At 39.0% G+C, this 14,801-nt stretch overlaps 1 protein-coding gene across 1 annotated transcript in view; it reads right to left on the minus strand.

Annotated features, from left to right (window-relative positions):
• Positions 1-7,759: 7,759 nt before the first annotated feature.
• Positions 7,760-14,801, minus strand: part of LOC147449816 (mitochondrial pyruvate carrier 4-like) — a 62,056-nt gene continuing 55,014 nt past the window's right edge. The window contains exons 4-5 of the mRNA XM_086522178.1: positions 8,251-8,324; positions 7,760-8,159 (exon numbers count right to left, since the gene is read on the minus strand). Coding sequence (XP_086378304.1) covers positions 8,108-8,159; positions 8,251-8,324 — 126 coding nt within the window. The 3' untranslated portion in view covers positions 7,760-8,107. The remainder of the gene's footprint in view (positions 8,160-8,250; positions 8,325-14,801) is intronic.

Genomic DNA, 14,801 nt, shown 5'->3' on the forward strand with positions numbered 1-14,801 from the left:
AGCTTCTTTTTTCGATAGATGTAACTATACTCTCTTGGTGTTGTCAAACAAGTAAAGCGTGGAGGTGGAGAGAGAGAGAGAGAGAGAGAGAGAGAGAGAGAGAGAGAGAGAGAGAAAGATTAATAAAATAAATAGTTAATACAAGAATGTGCTTTGAACAATCATGGTATCATGCATTCTACCATATTGGTGGACTAAAGATATCACTGTGTGTGTGTGTGTGTGTGTGTGTGTGTGTGTGTGTGTGTGTGTGTGTGTGTGTGTGTGAGAGAGAGAGAGAGAGAAGAACGTGAGGGTGACAAAGAGAGCATACATGAAAAACTATTAAGAAAAAATATATATATGTTGTGTGACCTTTGAGCACCATACACAACTTCAAATGCATTTTCTTACATGAATTGTGTTTGAAAAAAGTATGGCAATAAACATCTTGCTCTATTGGTGCACACAAATTGTCTCCATATGAGAGAATGAGAGAGAGAGAGAGAGAGAGAGAGAGAGAGAGAGGGAGGGAGAGAGGGTGAGAGAGAGAGCAAGTGTATACTCTAAACAAAGATAAATAAATTGTATGCTTTGGGATCTATAAGCAAGATAGCTTATGGTGGAAATAATCATCTTGCTATATTAGTATCGTATGCAAAATTAGACTATTTAAACAAAAGAGAGAGAGAGAGAGAGAGAGAGAGAGAGAGAGAGAGAGAGAGAGAGGAGAGATAGTCATTCATTGCATGTCGTTGAGCACCTCGGTACAGATGCTCCATAAGAGAAAACATTCCCATAGCAATGTACTAGAAAAGGAAATATAAATTGTGTTACTTACACCATAATGTACTTCTCTTAGATAGACTTGATAAGATTTATAGAGAATTGAGAAAATTAGGGTGTCTTTCAATTGCACTCTTCATGTGTACCTAGTAGAAAAATATTTTCGTTATGCATTCTTATGTGCCATACTTTATGTACATTAATGAAGAGAAAATGACTTGAGTCAGACCCCTTAGTGACAATCAACGGCACCGTCACGAAGCTTTGTGTGTCACCCAACAAGCACAATTTGCATCCAGAGATGAACATGCCCTTGGCATCATTATTACCACATTGGATGACAACTACGCATATTACATCGATGAACGTAGCATTTCACTCCAAGCATGGGAGAAGCTCAGGGGTCCACCTTAAAATATGTAAATTTAGCATGTGAGTTCATCAAGAGGGTAATTTAATTTCAAGAAAGTTATATGTTTACATCAACAAAAGGGGTTTTAAAAACAGTTTTGGAAAAAAAACTACATGGTTTAAAGGAAGAGGGGTCATTAATTCATTAGAAGAAGGTCGATGTGTGTAGAGTCTCTTAATAAGAAAAAGTTTCTAGAGTTATATGAAGTCATACATCATTCAAAAATTCATGTACTGTGTGTGTGGAGCCTTCAATAGAAACTCTCCTTGCATGATAAATGAAATGTGCAAACATCACTACCCTAAGCGGTTCTCCCCTATGACTGTGATTGATGAGGATGGTTACCCTTCCTACATGCAAAGTAGTGGTGTTGTCCAGGTCAAGGAAAATACTTTAGATTGCCAATGGATTTCCCCATGGAATCCCTGCTTTTCATTTTGATATAAGGCACACATCAATGTTGTACGCTCAACAATTACAGCTATTAAGTACCTGTATAAGTACATATATATATATAAATTGCAAGATACAAATACAGTTCTTGATGATATTAATTTGGATAAAAGGTATGTGTCTGCTTTGGAGACATGTTGGTGTATTAACTCTTATACGATGCATCCAGAAGAGCTAGATGTATAAAGATTGAAAGTTCATCTGTCTATGCAAAACGGTGTGGTCTTCAATGATGAGGATAATTTATGAGATGCATTAAGATAGAAATTTAAAAAAACTACTCTTATAGAATGGTTTAAAGGTAATGAATTGTTTGAAGATGCATGTTCTATTTTGTACGTTGATTTTTGTGTGGATGCGTTTGGAACCATTCCTCCAAGAAATGGACAAAAAGAAAACGAGGGTGTGTTATTAGCCAAACGTAAAATGTCTCTCCCAATGCTAGTGAAAAATATTACTTGCATATGCTTTTAACAATTTTTAAGGATGCACGTCTTTTGAGGAGCTTCACACCAGATGATGGAATTTTGCATCCTTCCTTCAAGGAGGATTGCCTAGCTAGGGGATTTCTATAAGGTGATGGCAAGTGGAGTGCATGTTTGCAAGAAGCTATGTTGCAACAAACTGGTGCTCAATTAACACACTTATTTCTAGTAACCTTGGTGTTTTGTGATCCATGGCCAGCTTTGTGATGAGTTTGTTGAAGAGCCTTTGGAAGGCCATGCCCATCAAACTCATCTAGGGTACGATTTTGCAAAGGACTTAGCATTGTTACAAATAGAGGAAATCTTATAGCAATACAAAAAGCATTTGTGTGATTTTCAAGGTATGTTGATGCCAGAGATATTATCACAAACTAGATTGCAAAACTGGTTGTTGCTTGATGAGGAGGTAATGTTTGATAAATGCTAATATGGAATAACCCTTAACAAGTGCCAAAGAAGAGCTTATTGGAATGCATGCTTGATGTGTGTGTATGATGAGGAAAGAGGAGAAACAAGAGAGACAGAGTTTGAAGGAACAACACACTGCGAAGGAGTGTGTGAGGGTTCCTTTATTGTATAATAAGGAGAAGTATAATTTGAGTTAGTAAGTGAGTAGGGAGTTAGTCAGTAGTTGGGTCAGCCATTACAGTGCTTTATCCCACTACAATACTTTATCCCAACAATCTCCCACTTATTACAGGCCGAGGTGGCCATACGTGGCTATGACTAAAGCTAGTATGTACAACCATGGATCACGACAGCTTCACCCTTGTATAATTGTGTTCACCCTACATCCATTGATGCTATGTGAAAATTGCTCCATATATAGGCTCTTTGTAGGAGCATCTATTGGGTTGTCATCAATGTGGACCTTGAGTAACTCCAATTGATTATCTGTCACAACATATCCTGAATGAGATGACACCTCATCTTAATGGGCTTTGACTTGGAGTAAAACACAAGATTTGTTACAAAGCAATGACGTTTTAATAATCACAATGCAACATTGGAACCTATTGGATGTCTAAGTTTTCCACTAGACATGCCAACCATATATAGCTTTCTTGCTTGCATTTTTTATGTTGCAACAAACTCAGCCTCTGTAGTGGAAGAAGAGGTACAATCTTGGAGAGATGAAGAGATGGCTCCGCCTGTATGCAAATATGAATATATAGCAAGATTGGGGCCAAAAGCAATTAGGTAAATCTTCCCTGTAGATAATAAGCGTGGTTTTAGCAAGTGGTCTAAAGGGACATTTGAGGGCATATGTATGTGTCTTTAGGCATTGCCTACTCGACCTATAAGTTTGGTTGCATATACACGTGGTTTGCTTAGTGAATTGACAAGGTTTGCTTGCTGGTGTCGTAGTTAGTGTTTGCTGCTTGACATGAAAATGAGTGTAGCTTTGAGTAGATAGGGATTATGTTTTCCAAGAGCCTAACAACCTCTTGTAGCCTCCATGCACTAGTTGAGTCGACTCCATACCATGGTATGAAATTTATGTACATGGTTCTTACTGTCTTTACAATAAAAAAGAGAGAATTGGCAACAAGCGAGCTCACAAAATCAAATATCAAAGCATACGAAGTGACATCAAGATTTTCCTAAAAAGGAAGGCCAAATGAGTATCAATGTCAATTTTTTGAGTAAGCACAAGAATGTAAAAAGTCAAGTTGTCACCACGGTGAAAAAAACCTCTTTAACATAGTCAAAGTCTGGTTCCTGAGCCACAAAGTGAGCAAAGTGTTAATTGTAAATCTTCAAGTCTTAATAGATTTTATTCTAAGAGTCGTAGTTATTAATCTTATGCTCAAGCTCGAAGAGTTGAGTCTATCTAAGTCACATCACTCATATTGAAAGAGATGAGCATAAGAGTCAAAGTCTATTAACTTAAAATGGTGGAGTGTCGTGGAGTCCTACACTCATGCACAATGGATAGTAAGATGAGTGCACAGATCCTCAACAATGAAAATCCTTTTTTATAGGGATGCCAACTTGTAAATCCATGTCATATGCTTTTATATCTACACCTTTCTTTTGAGAAACACCTGAAAAAAATTATTACATAACATATTTCCTTTCATGCATTTTGTGTATACATATATGATGTATACATCCTATATTTCATAGCATATTGTTTTTCATGCATTTTTGTGTATACACATAGGATGTCCCATAATTGGACATGTGCATTAAACACTCTTTTTTGCTTCCACCCATGCACTTTCAGAGGACTACAATAGGAAACAAAATTTTCCATATTGCTACCCTCATATTTGATGCTAGCTTATTCCTATATACATCAACAAAGAATCACTTACATACCTTGTAAATACTTCCCATGCTAATACAATATTGCAATAACACATGTATCCCAAAGGCATTTTTTTTCCAATGGGTTTTTTCCTTTGGTTATCCAAGTATTAGATCCTAATTAAGATCTCTCACCTTTCTACTTGTCTTGTACATACCTTCAATAAACAAAGCAAAGCTAGTCATTATACTGCTACAATGGACAATGCTACAACATTGACTCCCACTCTTAAGATTTTCACAAACTGGACCTTCAAGATGCTACAATAAAAGGAACCTCACCAACAAATTCATCATCCAATGAAGACAACAAAGCCTATTGACAACAAATCAACAACCTTCAAACCTCCATAGACACTTTTCAATAGTGCCTATGGATGGGAATAAAAATATAAAGGAGGAGAATGTTAACTACTCAATAGTGCATGCGATGGGCGGGAAATGTTAATTGATACAATGTCAATTAACAAGATTCTGCTAAAGGCTTAAGCCTAGCAGCAACACATCAAGTATGGATACAAAGAAGCAGCAAGGATTACTGTTGCAAATTTTCCAAATATGTGCATGTATTGTAAATTTTTTATTAATTTTTAGTCATTGTAATAATTATGTTCTGACAAGACTCAATAATAAACCCAGTTATAAATATGTGTCACCTAGTGTGTCTAGGTAGCAGATACAATAAATGTGGATCCCTAAAGGCCGCTTGGACATTGCACATTTTTAACTCTTGGTATATAAAGCATTGTGCAAATGGAATTAGGGATCTCAACCTCATTTGTTGAGAGCACATCTAGTGAGGGATCATGTGGTATATGGGTATGGAGTCCTTGAGATTCTTCATGCTTACGTAACTTGATTAACACTAATCAATGCTCTTAATTCTCTTCCACTATTCCTCTCTTAGTATCTTTTGATGGTTTCTGATGCCTTGACTAGCTAAATCTCAACTAATAGTGGATATTTACTCTCTAATTTTGTGTGATTTCTCTCTTTTCTTCTTAGCTTACACCTTGGAGAATGAGGATTTTTAGCTCAAACGGACTTTTTATAAAAGTTTGACCCATTCACACATGGGCGCCCACAATGGCCGATCGTTGCACAACTGCTGTAAAAATAAGGTAAGTGGTGCGCCTCTCATCGGTGATCACTTACACACCTATTGGACCGACAAACGAGGGCCTTGACTCTACCAAATAAATAATACGCCATCCATTATAGGTGAGAGGGTATCCGTGAGGGTTAACATGCCCCCCTTCTTGATGTAGATTCCATCCTCGGAAGCTATTGAGTTAAAGCTCGTTCATAAAGGTGGAAGAGCATTTGAGATGAATGTCCTTAGCCTTCTTCAATCACTGCAAAATCAAACAAAATCTCGATGTGAGTGCATTTGACTTGTCACTTTTAATGCAATCAGATGATTCTACATTACCATTAGAAGCACCAATAAAAGCAATGCAAATTCAAAATCAGCATAAAGATACACACACCTGAAAAGCTTAAAATTGATTCTTTGAACAATAAATTATTGCATGAATTTAATAAAGGTGTCGAAATATCACCAAAAGTTGAAAAAACTGTTAAGTTTGCAAATGATTTTGCATCCATTGACACAAGTGTGCAATCATTCACGAATCTAAGAGACACATCAAACAAGAAGATGCTCACCTCGTTAGCATCATACTTCATTTTTATAAGATAAGAGAACTCATGTACGATAAACAACTAGGCATACAAGAAATATTGTTAACGTTTTAACAAACCTTGATAAAGTTAAGGGTTATTGCCATATTTTATTCATGATGAAGCCTCCATTATAATAGATAGAAATCACAAACTTTAGTTTATCCTTCGCTCACAATAAAAGGCATGAAAAGATTACTAGAGACACCTCTCAATAGAAAACAGAGGATTAATACCTATAACGAATGGTTGCAACACTTTAAAAGCTTGCAAAATCCTCTCAAGCTATCAATGCCATAAACAATGACGTCAATAAAGACAATACAAAAGATGCAACGTCTATTCATGTTATGGTGCAACCAATCTAATATTTTAATGACAAAATTTGCAAGGGACACAATTTGTAAAGCTTTTTTGAAGATAAGAATTTTGAAGAGCTTAGTTTCCCCACAGTTTGTCACAGCGTGCCCTATAAGTACTACGAAGAAGCTACACACAAGTATCCGCACATAGCACAATGAAAAATAATGTTTCATGATGAAGATTTGGATAAGCATGCATAAAAGAATACTAGACCATAATACATTCGTCCTAGCACAAGTAATAAATAACACAAATAAAATCTTATCATATCATATTGATTATCGAAATTTTGAAGCACTTTGTAGATCCCCATATTACAAAGGAAAGTGTCACATTTGCTACGATACACAATTTTTCCTCCTAAGTTTCTCTCAACTGCCCGAAAATGACGGAAGTCGTTGCTTAATGCACTAGTTAAACTCAACCAAGAAAGGTCGCACGATTTCGACACAACAGCATTAATTATCCATCACTCTGGTCTAGTGTGTTATTTAAACCAATTTAACATGACCAAAACATTGATTTCAAAGATACATCTGGAGAGATTAAAGACTGCTTTTTGTCTTACTTCCATAACCGTGAAAGCCAACATGACCACGATGTCTAATGTTGTGATGCTTACGCCAAACTTGCAAGATGTACAATTCATCGTAAAACTCATGCTTCAAAAAGTATAATCAATGACAGTTTGATTTTCCTTGCCACCCAACGCAATCCAACATATCATAGAATCTTTGCACACAAAAACATACAAACAACTCAACCAAAACCTCTTACTATCATGAAGTAATTATTTCTTTTGACCAAGATTGCGTCAAATGGGAACACTAAAACCATGATTTATCATAAAAAGTTGCGCCGAAAATATTGACATCCGAGAGAGAGAGAGAGAGAGAGAGAGAGAGAGAGAGAGAGAGAGAGACTTATAACCTTTTTTGGGTGGGGGCCCTCCTCCCTCAAAGAAGCAGCCTCTTGAGTCTCTCTTCGGGTCGGCCATTCTTTCGGGTGGGCCACCCAAACTGGCGGGGGGGGGGGGATGGATATATAATACTATAAGGGAACAGAGCCTTTTTTGTAAAGCCTCTCTCTCTCACACGATACAATTATCCGTGCAGTTATGTTACAAAAAACCATGAAGCTTGGTCAAAATTACGGTTGACAAAATTGCAGAGAGCCAAGACAGAAGTGAGGTTCCAACAAGAAATGATGGCATGCTCCACAAACATAAGCCGGAACGATACACGCGATACATTGACATGGTACAGCAGGCATGCAAAGAGCTTGCTAATGAAAGACCAACCCGACGCTCTATTGAGGGAAAATCCAAAGTAGTCACTCTGACTGTCACCACCATCAAAAAAAATTGGATTGTTCCAAATAGCAAGGTTACACTTTGCTTACTAAAGCTGAGCTTGTTGCTATGCTTATTTAGCTTTCCTGGACACTGAGATATAATGCTCGATGAAAAGAAACAAGTGCTTTTAATTTATCCCCATGAATTCAGCTCACAGCACTCGTTGATAAATTATTTGAGAGAACCAGCGGGTGGCAAAATATACACCCTCTTGCATATAGAGGTGAAACACTGGAAATAGCTGTGGTTTCGTCATCATCGTATATATTCTGCAGTTAGTCAATGATGCTCTTCCAAAACTTTGCTGCCAGCATCAGATGAGTAATCATGCCTGTAAGACCGTTGTAGACAAATATGACTTACTCAAGCACAAAAAAGTAAATTTGCACAGTAAAATCTGGCAATTTGTTCTCATTACTTACATGACTTTCCTTGATAGTTGATAAATTCCGGTGGCAGCCATAGCTACATTCACGCTGAAAAGATTCCAGTTTTTCTGTTCCAGGATCAGCAGACGATGTTAGTCAATGCTGAATAATGTTAATCAATGCTGAATAAATGTTGTGAAATGGACATCGTCTAAGGGCCCTTGTCTCTGCTGAAGACAATCAGCAAAACTGACAGGCAAGTCATTTGGCTACAATGTTGCAGCAATTCAACTTAATACAAACGCACAAAGCCACACATGAACACAATCAAAGCACCATATAGAGACTCTGCTAAGAAAAATTCGTTGTTATCATAGAGACAGACAAATATATTTATACAAAAATAATTTCTCACTTTTCAGGCCGACTACTGTGGAAATTTTCAGAACTCGATCACCTAATTTCAAGTGGAAGATGTCTAAGTGATGTATTTTCTCATCAATCCCTTTCTTTTCCTTTGAAAAATGTTCAGCATTTGTGCTTTGGCAAGATAACTAGTTGCTTTTGCATTAATATGCCCACCTCTAAAGGTAATTCCAGATGCTTCAGACTTTCAATCAAGGAAAACTGTTTTACAATGTCATCGGATGCTGAAATGGCAGCTATACGTCTGGGCCTCTGGCTGACACGGCAACTGTACCATCACGGTGCCCTGGAATGACGTGGCAGAGTATAAATTTGTCCAAGGTGATGATGCTTTCAATTGCAGATCGTTTTACTTTCAAACATGGGATTCCTTTTCCATTGCCGAGATACGCACTCAACGCGGGATTATCATGGAGTCAGATGAGTATACCAAGTTTCTGGTTGGAGCATTAGAGGATTCGTTGGTCAATCACTGATTTTAACCGCATGGCTGCAGAAACTTCAGTAACTTCTGAACTATTTTTCAGCCACCAGTGAATTACCCAAATGGTGCCACCACAGAATCCCCTCCTCGATTTAAGAACCTCGTCACAAAATTCAGTCGATTCTTCTTCCATACTATGGAGAAATCTTTAGACGCATGGTCACAGGATCCATCATGTTCCACCTACACAACAGGGGCTCAAGATCTATCCTTTGCAACTTAACGCATCTACAATGGGGTTAACTTTACGAGGAGCATATTCAATCAACTGCTCAAAAAATTGGGATCATCTAGCTTGACGGTCACACCAATGTGCACTAGGCATAGATTGTAGCCACTTGGGGGCATGATGATCACTACAAACAATAAAATCTCTATCATACAAAAAAAGCTTCCAATGCTTTCATGAATGAATGGCAAAAAGTTCCTAATCATACACTAAGTAATTCTTTTCTGCACTGTTTAACTTTCTATTAAGAAATGCAATTGGATGGCCTGCTACTGTAGCACAGTTCCTATGGTGGCATTGCTTGCATCCGTCCATACCTCAAAGGGGTCATCCCAAGAGGCAAGGATGAGACATGGAGTTGAAGTCACCGCAACCTTGAAAGCATCAAAAGCGTCGACGGCTACATCAAGTAAGACCACGCACTGACGGCGATTCTTAACCCCTTTCAAAACATTAATCACTGGTGCAGCAATGAGTGTAAAATCCTTAATATGCGAACTACATGCCTGACACAAACCTAAAATGAGCGCACATTATATGTTGTTTTGGGTAAATCCCAATTCAATTACAAACCTATTCTACTTCGCGGGGTCGAGTAAAACACTGTTTACAACGATGATATAGCCCAGATAAGTAATCTCAGTCAAAAAAAAAAATCTGATTTCTTAGCTGAATTACTTAGCTGCAATGTGCAACCAACATTCATCTAAACGCGCTAAAACCTTCTCTACATCTCGCTCATGTTGTTCCCAATATATTGAGAAAATGAGAATCTCATCAAGGAAATGAACACACATATACCAATCGTGTCACCAAAAACAACCTACCATGAGACAATTGAAAGTATCCACAGCCCCTGTCAATCCAAAAGGCATAACAACATACTCCCACTACCCTCGCTCGATTTTGAAGGCGGTCTTGTAGATGTCACCCTTGAATACCCTTGCTTGATGGTACCCACTCTAGAGATCAACTTTGCCGAAAACCTTAGCACCATTCACCCTATCGAGAATATACTCAATGCGAGACATAGGTGTTGCTAAATTGGCTGTATGTGAAGGAAAAATAATTCTAAATGAATTATTGGATTTATAAGTGAGACGGTTTTCTCACTAGAGACACCAGGAAAAATACTTCTAAATGAATTAGTGGAATTATAAGTGAGAGGGTTTTTCTCACTGGAGACATCCGAGTACAAATATCTCTAGTGCATCATTCAAAGTAATGACGGGAGCACTGTGAACAAGAATATCTGTAAGGCCCTGTTCCAACTTATGGCTCTTAGCCAAGGCGGGGCCTAGGGGACATAAAGAATTAAAAATCAGTAAACGGCCCAACTGTACCGACTCCGCGAATCGTACTGGTTGCTGACATGGCAGAGTGTACGGATCTCCGTGATTTATATTGACTGTATGGATTTTCAGAAATCGCGCAGGCAGCTTTTGGAGCCTGATTGCTTTTGATTTACTGCTTTTGGGGGCTCTGCTTTTGGCATCCCTTTGTATTGGGGGCTCACTTCACAGGGCATCTGGACAATGAGTCTCAGAGCGAGCACTCGCGGGCACTTGCACTTATCTCAAAGATTAATATAAAAAAAAAAAACCGAAAGGGACGCCAGTCTTTGGGGCTAATATCTCTTGGCACGGAACTACGCGGGGCCGCGTCGACTCTTAAATTTGTGAAGTGTTTTAAAGTGAATATTTGTTGTGTCACAACAGAATCTTGACTTGGGGTGTCCAAGTTTGTTCCAGTGGTATCACAGCACGACCGATTTCTCTTCTATTGGGAAATCCGATCCCTTTTCTCGCAACACCTATGGAGTTCGAAAAGAATCAATCGACCTCTTCTGCAACCGCTGAGACGGAAGGAGGCAATACGGCAAATTCAAGCGATTTAGCAAAAGACGAGTAAAGGCACTTTAGGAGATGCAATGTCGACAACAGGTTGACGAGTGCACAAAGCAGATGCTTCAGTTTGCTAAAGATCCCCATTTCGCAAAATTTTTAACTCAACAATCCACGGCTGAAGTGCATACTCAGTGACAGAAAGCCACCAAACCACCAACCAAACCGGTAATCAAGAAACCTCTTTCTCCAAGGATGGTCACTGAACAAGAACTTCTATGAACGTTTGGAGATGCAACGTCGACAACAAGTTGACGAGTGCAAAAAGCAGATGCTTCAGTTTGCTAAAGATCCCGAGTTTGCAAAATTTTTGACCCAACAGTCCATGGCTGAAGTACATACTTAGTGACAGAAAGCCACCGAGCCACCAATCAAACCGGCAATCAAGAAACCTCTTTCTCCAAGGAGGTTCAAACCTAGATCAATTAGCTTTTGGACATGAAGAATCATATACCTTCATAAGTTCAGAATAGTCTGAACTCACGAATTATAAGAGGGACTACAGCACTCATAAAACTATAAAAGCAAGGGACACAAGAAAAGAAAAGAACAAACAAAGACAAAAACAAACAAACAAACTAACTAAATCACTTTGTTTGCTACGAAACAAAACTAGATAAAACAAAACATTATTAACTAGGAAAAGTTTTTAGAAAAGGCAAGCGTAAAATAAGTTGATGCAATTTACTAGGATTAAAATAAGTACTCAACTTTAAGCAAAAAAGGATAAGACATCTTAAAAACTTAATCCTAGAAATCAAACTTCACACAACAACTTCTAAAGGAACACATTCTTAAGTCCTCAGGTAAGCTAAATACGAAATCAAAAAATGAATACTACTACAAACCTACGAAAAGCAAAGATCCAAACTTGACAATATGTGACCTCAACTTCGCTGCTTGTCCAGAAAGGAAGAATAAGATTATCACCTTTATCATGCATAGCTTGGACAACAGCTATGACATCCCTACTCAGGTCGTCAGTGCCCAAGAGTAGGTGCACGGTTGTATAGAGGTCATTCATGCTTTGAATGTACTGTACAAAACCAACGAGCTGAGTTTCTATCACCCAGATCAGTTAGCTTTTGGACACGAAGAATCAATCGAAAAAGCAATTGAAGAAGCACAAGAAGGGGATTGACTACCCTGGATACTTGGGCCGTCAATCTTCTTTTGTATCTGCAAGAAAGAAGAAGAGCGTGTGCGTTTTGAAGGACTACCAGTTCTTCTTCCTCTACTTCTGACAGTTCTTCTAGCTCTTCTGACTCGAGCGAGGAGGACAGAAAAGACAAAAAGCGAAGCAGAAAGCAAAGCTTCGGAAAGGGCAAGAAAAAGGCAAAGAAGCTCAGATTCCGACCAGTTTTTGATAGCTCTATGGAGGAGTCATCCTCTGCCAGTTCGGACTCCGACGACCACATGTTTTATGCAAAGAAGCATAGCCAACCAATACGACTTCCTCGAAGATAAGAGCAAGAAAACAAAAGAGTTTAAAGAGAGTGGTTAGTCAATAAAATTTAAATTCTTTTCTGGATTCCAAGATACTCCGAGGGCTTTGGCCTTCATCCAGCAATTTGACATAGCCTTCTCTCGAGAACATTACTCATGTAGAGTTAAGGTGGATAGATTAGTGTGCCATTCATGCTAATGGCATGCTTTGGAGAGGTTAGTGTAGAGCTTGCTAGAGAGAGACCATTTCACAATACAATAGGGTATATTGCAAATGATAAAGGTTACAAATATTCAGCAGAATGTGCCTCTATATAGGCTTTTACAAGTAGACAGCCTTTTGACACATGAACACAAAAGGTGGCTGCCAATGCACAAATACAAGTGGCTTGTTCTTTACACAAAGGTTGTAAGAGGGTCTTTACAAGGCTTGACACATGAGGTGGAAGGGGTTGTTCACACAAGAGATGCAACAAAACCTAGCATCCCAACAATCCTCCTATGTGGGTTTTGGTTGCATATCACTCACACAATCCTCCCCTCAAAACACACCAGGGTGAGGCACACAATTAACAAGCCTCTCCTTGAACACAAAGTTGCCTCCCCTAGACACAAAGGGTGCAGGCACACAAAACATCAGGGTGTAGGCACACACAAGCCTCCCCTGACACAAATAGAGGGTAAGGTACAATTGAGAGAATGTTCACAGTACATCATCATAAACCAAGCCAGTATTGTTGTCGTTATCTTCGTCAGAATTTCCAGAGGTGGCAAGGTTGATTTTTTGTTTTGGTTGATCTTTGAAATGTTCCTTGTGATTGGTAACCTATGAAGATTTGTTCTTGAGTCTGCAATACTTTGTAGCTCTGATACCAATTGTAGGGTTAAGGTGGATAGGTTAGTGTGCCATTCATGCTACTAGCATGCTTTGGAGAGGTTAGTGTAGAGCTTGCTAGAGAGAGACTGTTGCACAATACAATAGGGTATATTGCAAATGATAAAGGTTACAAATATTCAACAGAATGTGCCTCTATATAGGCTTTTACGAGTAGACAGCCTTTTGACACATGAACACAAAACGTGGCTGCCAATGCACAAATACAAGTGGCTTGTTCTTTACACAAAGGTTGTAAGAGGGTCTTCACATGGCTTCACACATGAGGTGGAAGGGGTTGACACAAGCGACTCCTACCTCTACTCGCGAATTACCTACAGAACCAGGTACTTCATCACCATGGGTCATTACACAAGCCATGGTTAATTCTTGAAACAAGACCAACTACAAGGTGTTTTCCTACGTTTGCATCAATTGTGCGGATTTTGTGATTTCATTTCTTACATCATTTCAGCCAGCTCACACGGAGTTTCGGAGTACCTTTCCAGCTTGCGCATGCCCCTCAATGGATCCTTGCTTTGAAGAAGACTCTATTGAGCCTCCAGTTCTCATAGTTCTCTTTCCTTCAAGCTCTTATTGCTTGCATACAACAGCTTCATGATGAGCTTGCGAAAGTAGCAAGGTGATCACTTCAAAGGACATGGCTAGTTGACTTCTAGCCAAGCTTCCCTCGCAATATGACTCTCTTTACTAATCCCTTGTTTCCTTTGCTCGTGCTACTGTAACAAAATCGGACATCCCAAGTCTAGATTCTGTCACGACACAATAGAGATTCACTTCAAGTACTTCACAAATAAAGAGTCTGACACGGCCCTACGTACTTCCGTACCAAGAGAGATTGGCCCCAAAGACTGGCGCCCCTTTCGGTATTTCTTTTTATATTAATCTTTGAGCAAAGTATAACTCCCGCGGGTGCTCGCTCTCAGACTCTGCGTCCAAATGCTCTGAGAAGTGAGACCCCCCTTGGGTTTATTTATTCTTACAAAGGATGCCAAAAGCAAAGCCCCAAAAGCATGTAGACTCAAAAACAACTTGACCCAAAGGCTGCCAATAAAAGCGAGCAGCGCCAAAAGCGGAATTTTTGTACCTTGCTGCCACGTCATGCAATCAGCACGTTTTACGGTCGTTCGTACAGCCTGCCACATCAGCAGCCTGAATCACGAGCGTCCGTATAGCAGCCACGTCAACAGTTCTTTACGCATTTTTTTAAGGCTAGGCATC

This window comes from Adiantum capillus-veneris, chromosome 10, assembly GCF_014529385.1.
Source record: "Adiantum capillus-veneris isolate H3 chromosome 10, ASM1452938v2, whole genome shotgun sequence".
NCBI classification, from domain to species: domain Eukaryota; kingdom Viridiplantae; phylum Streptophyta; class Polypodiopsida; order Polypodiales; family Pteridaceae; genus Adiantum; species Adiantum capillus-veneris.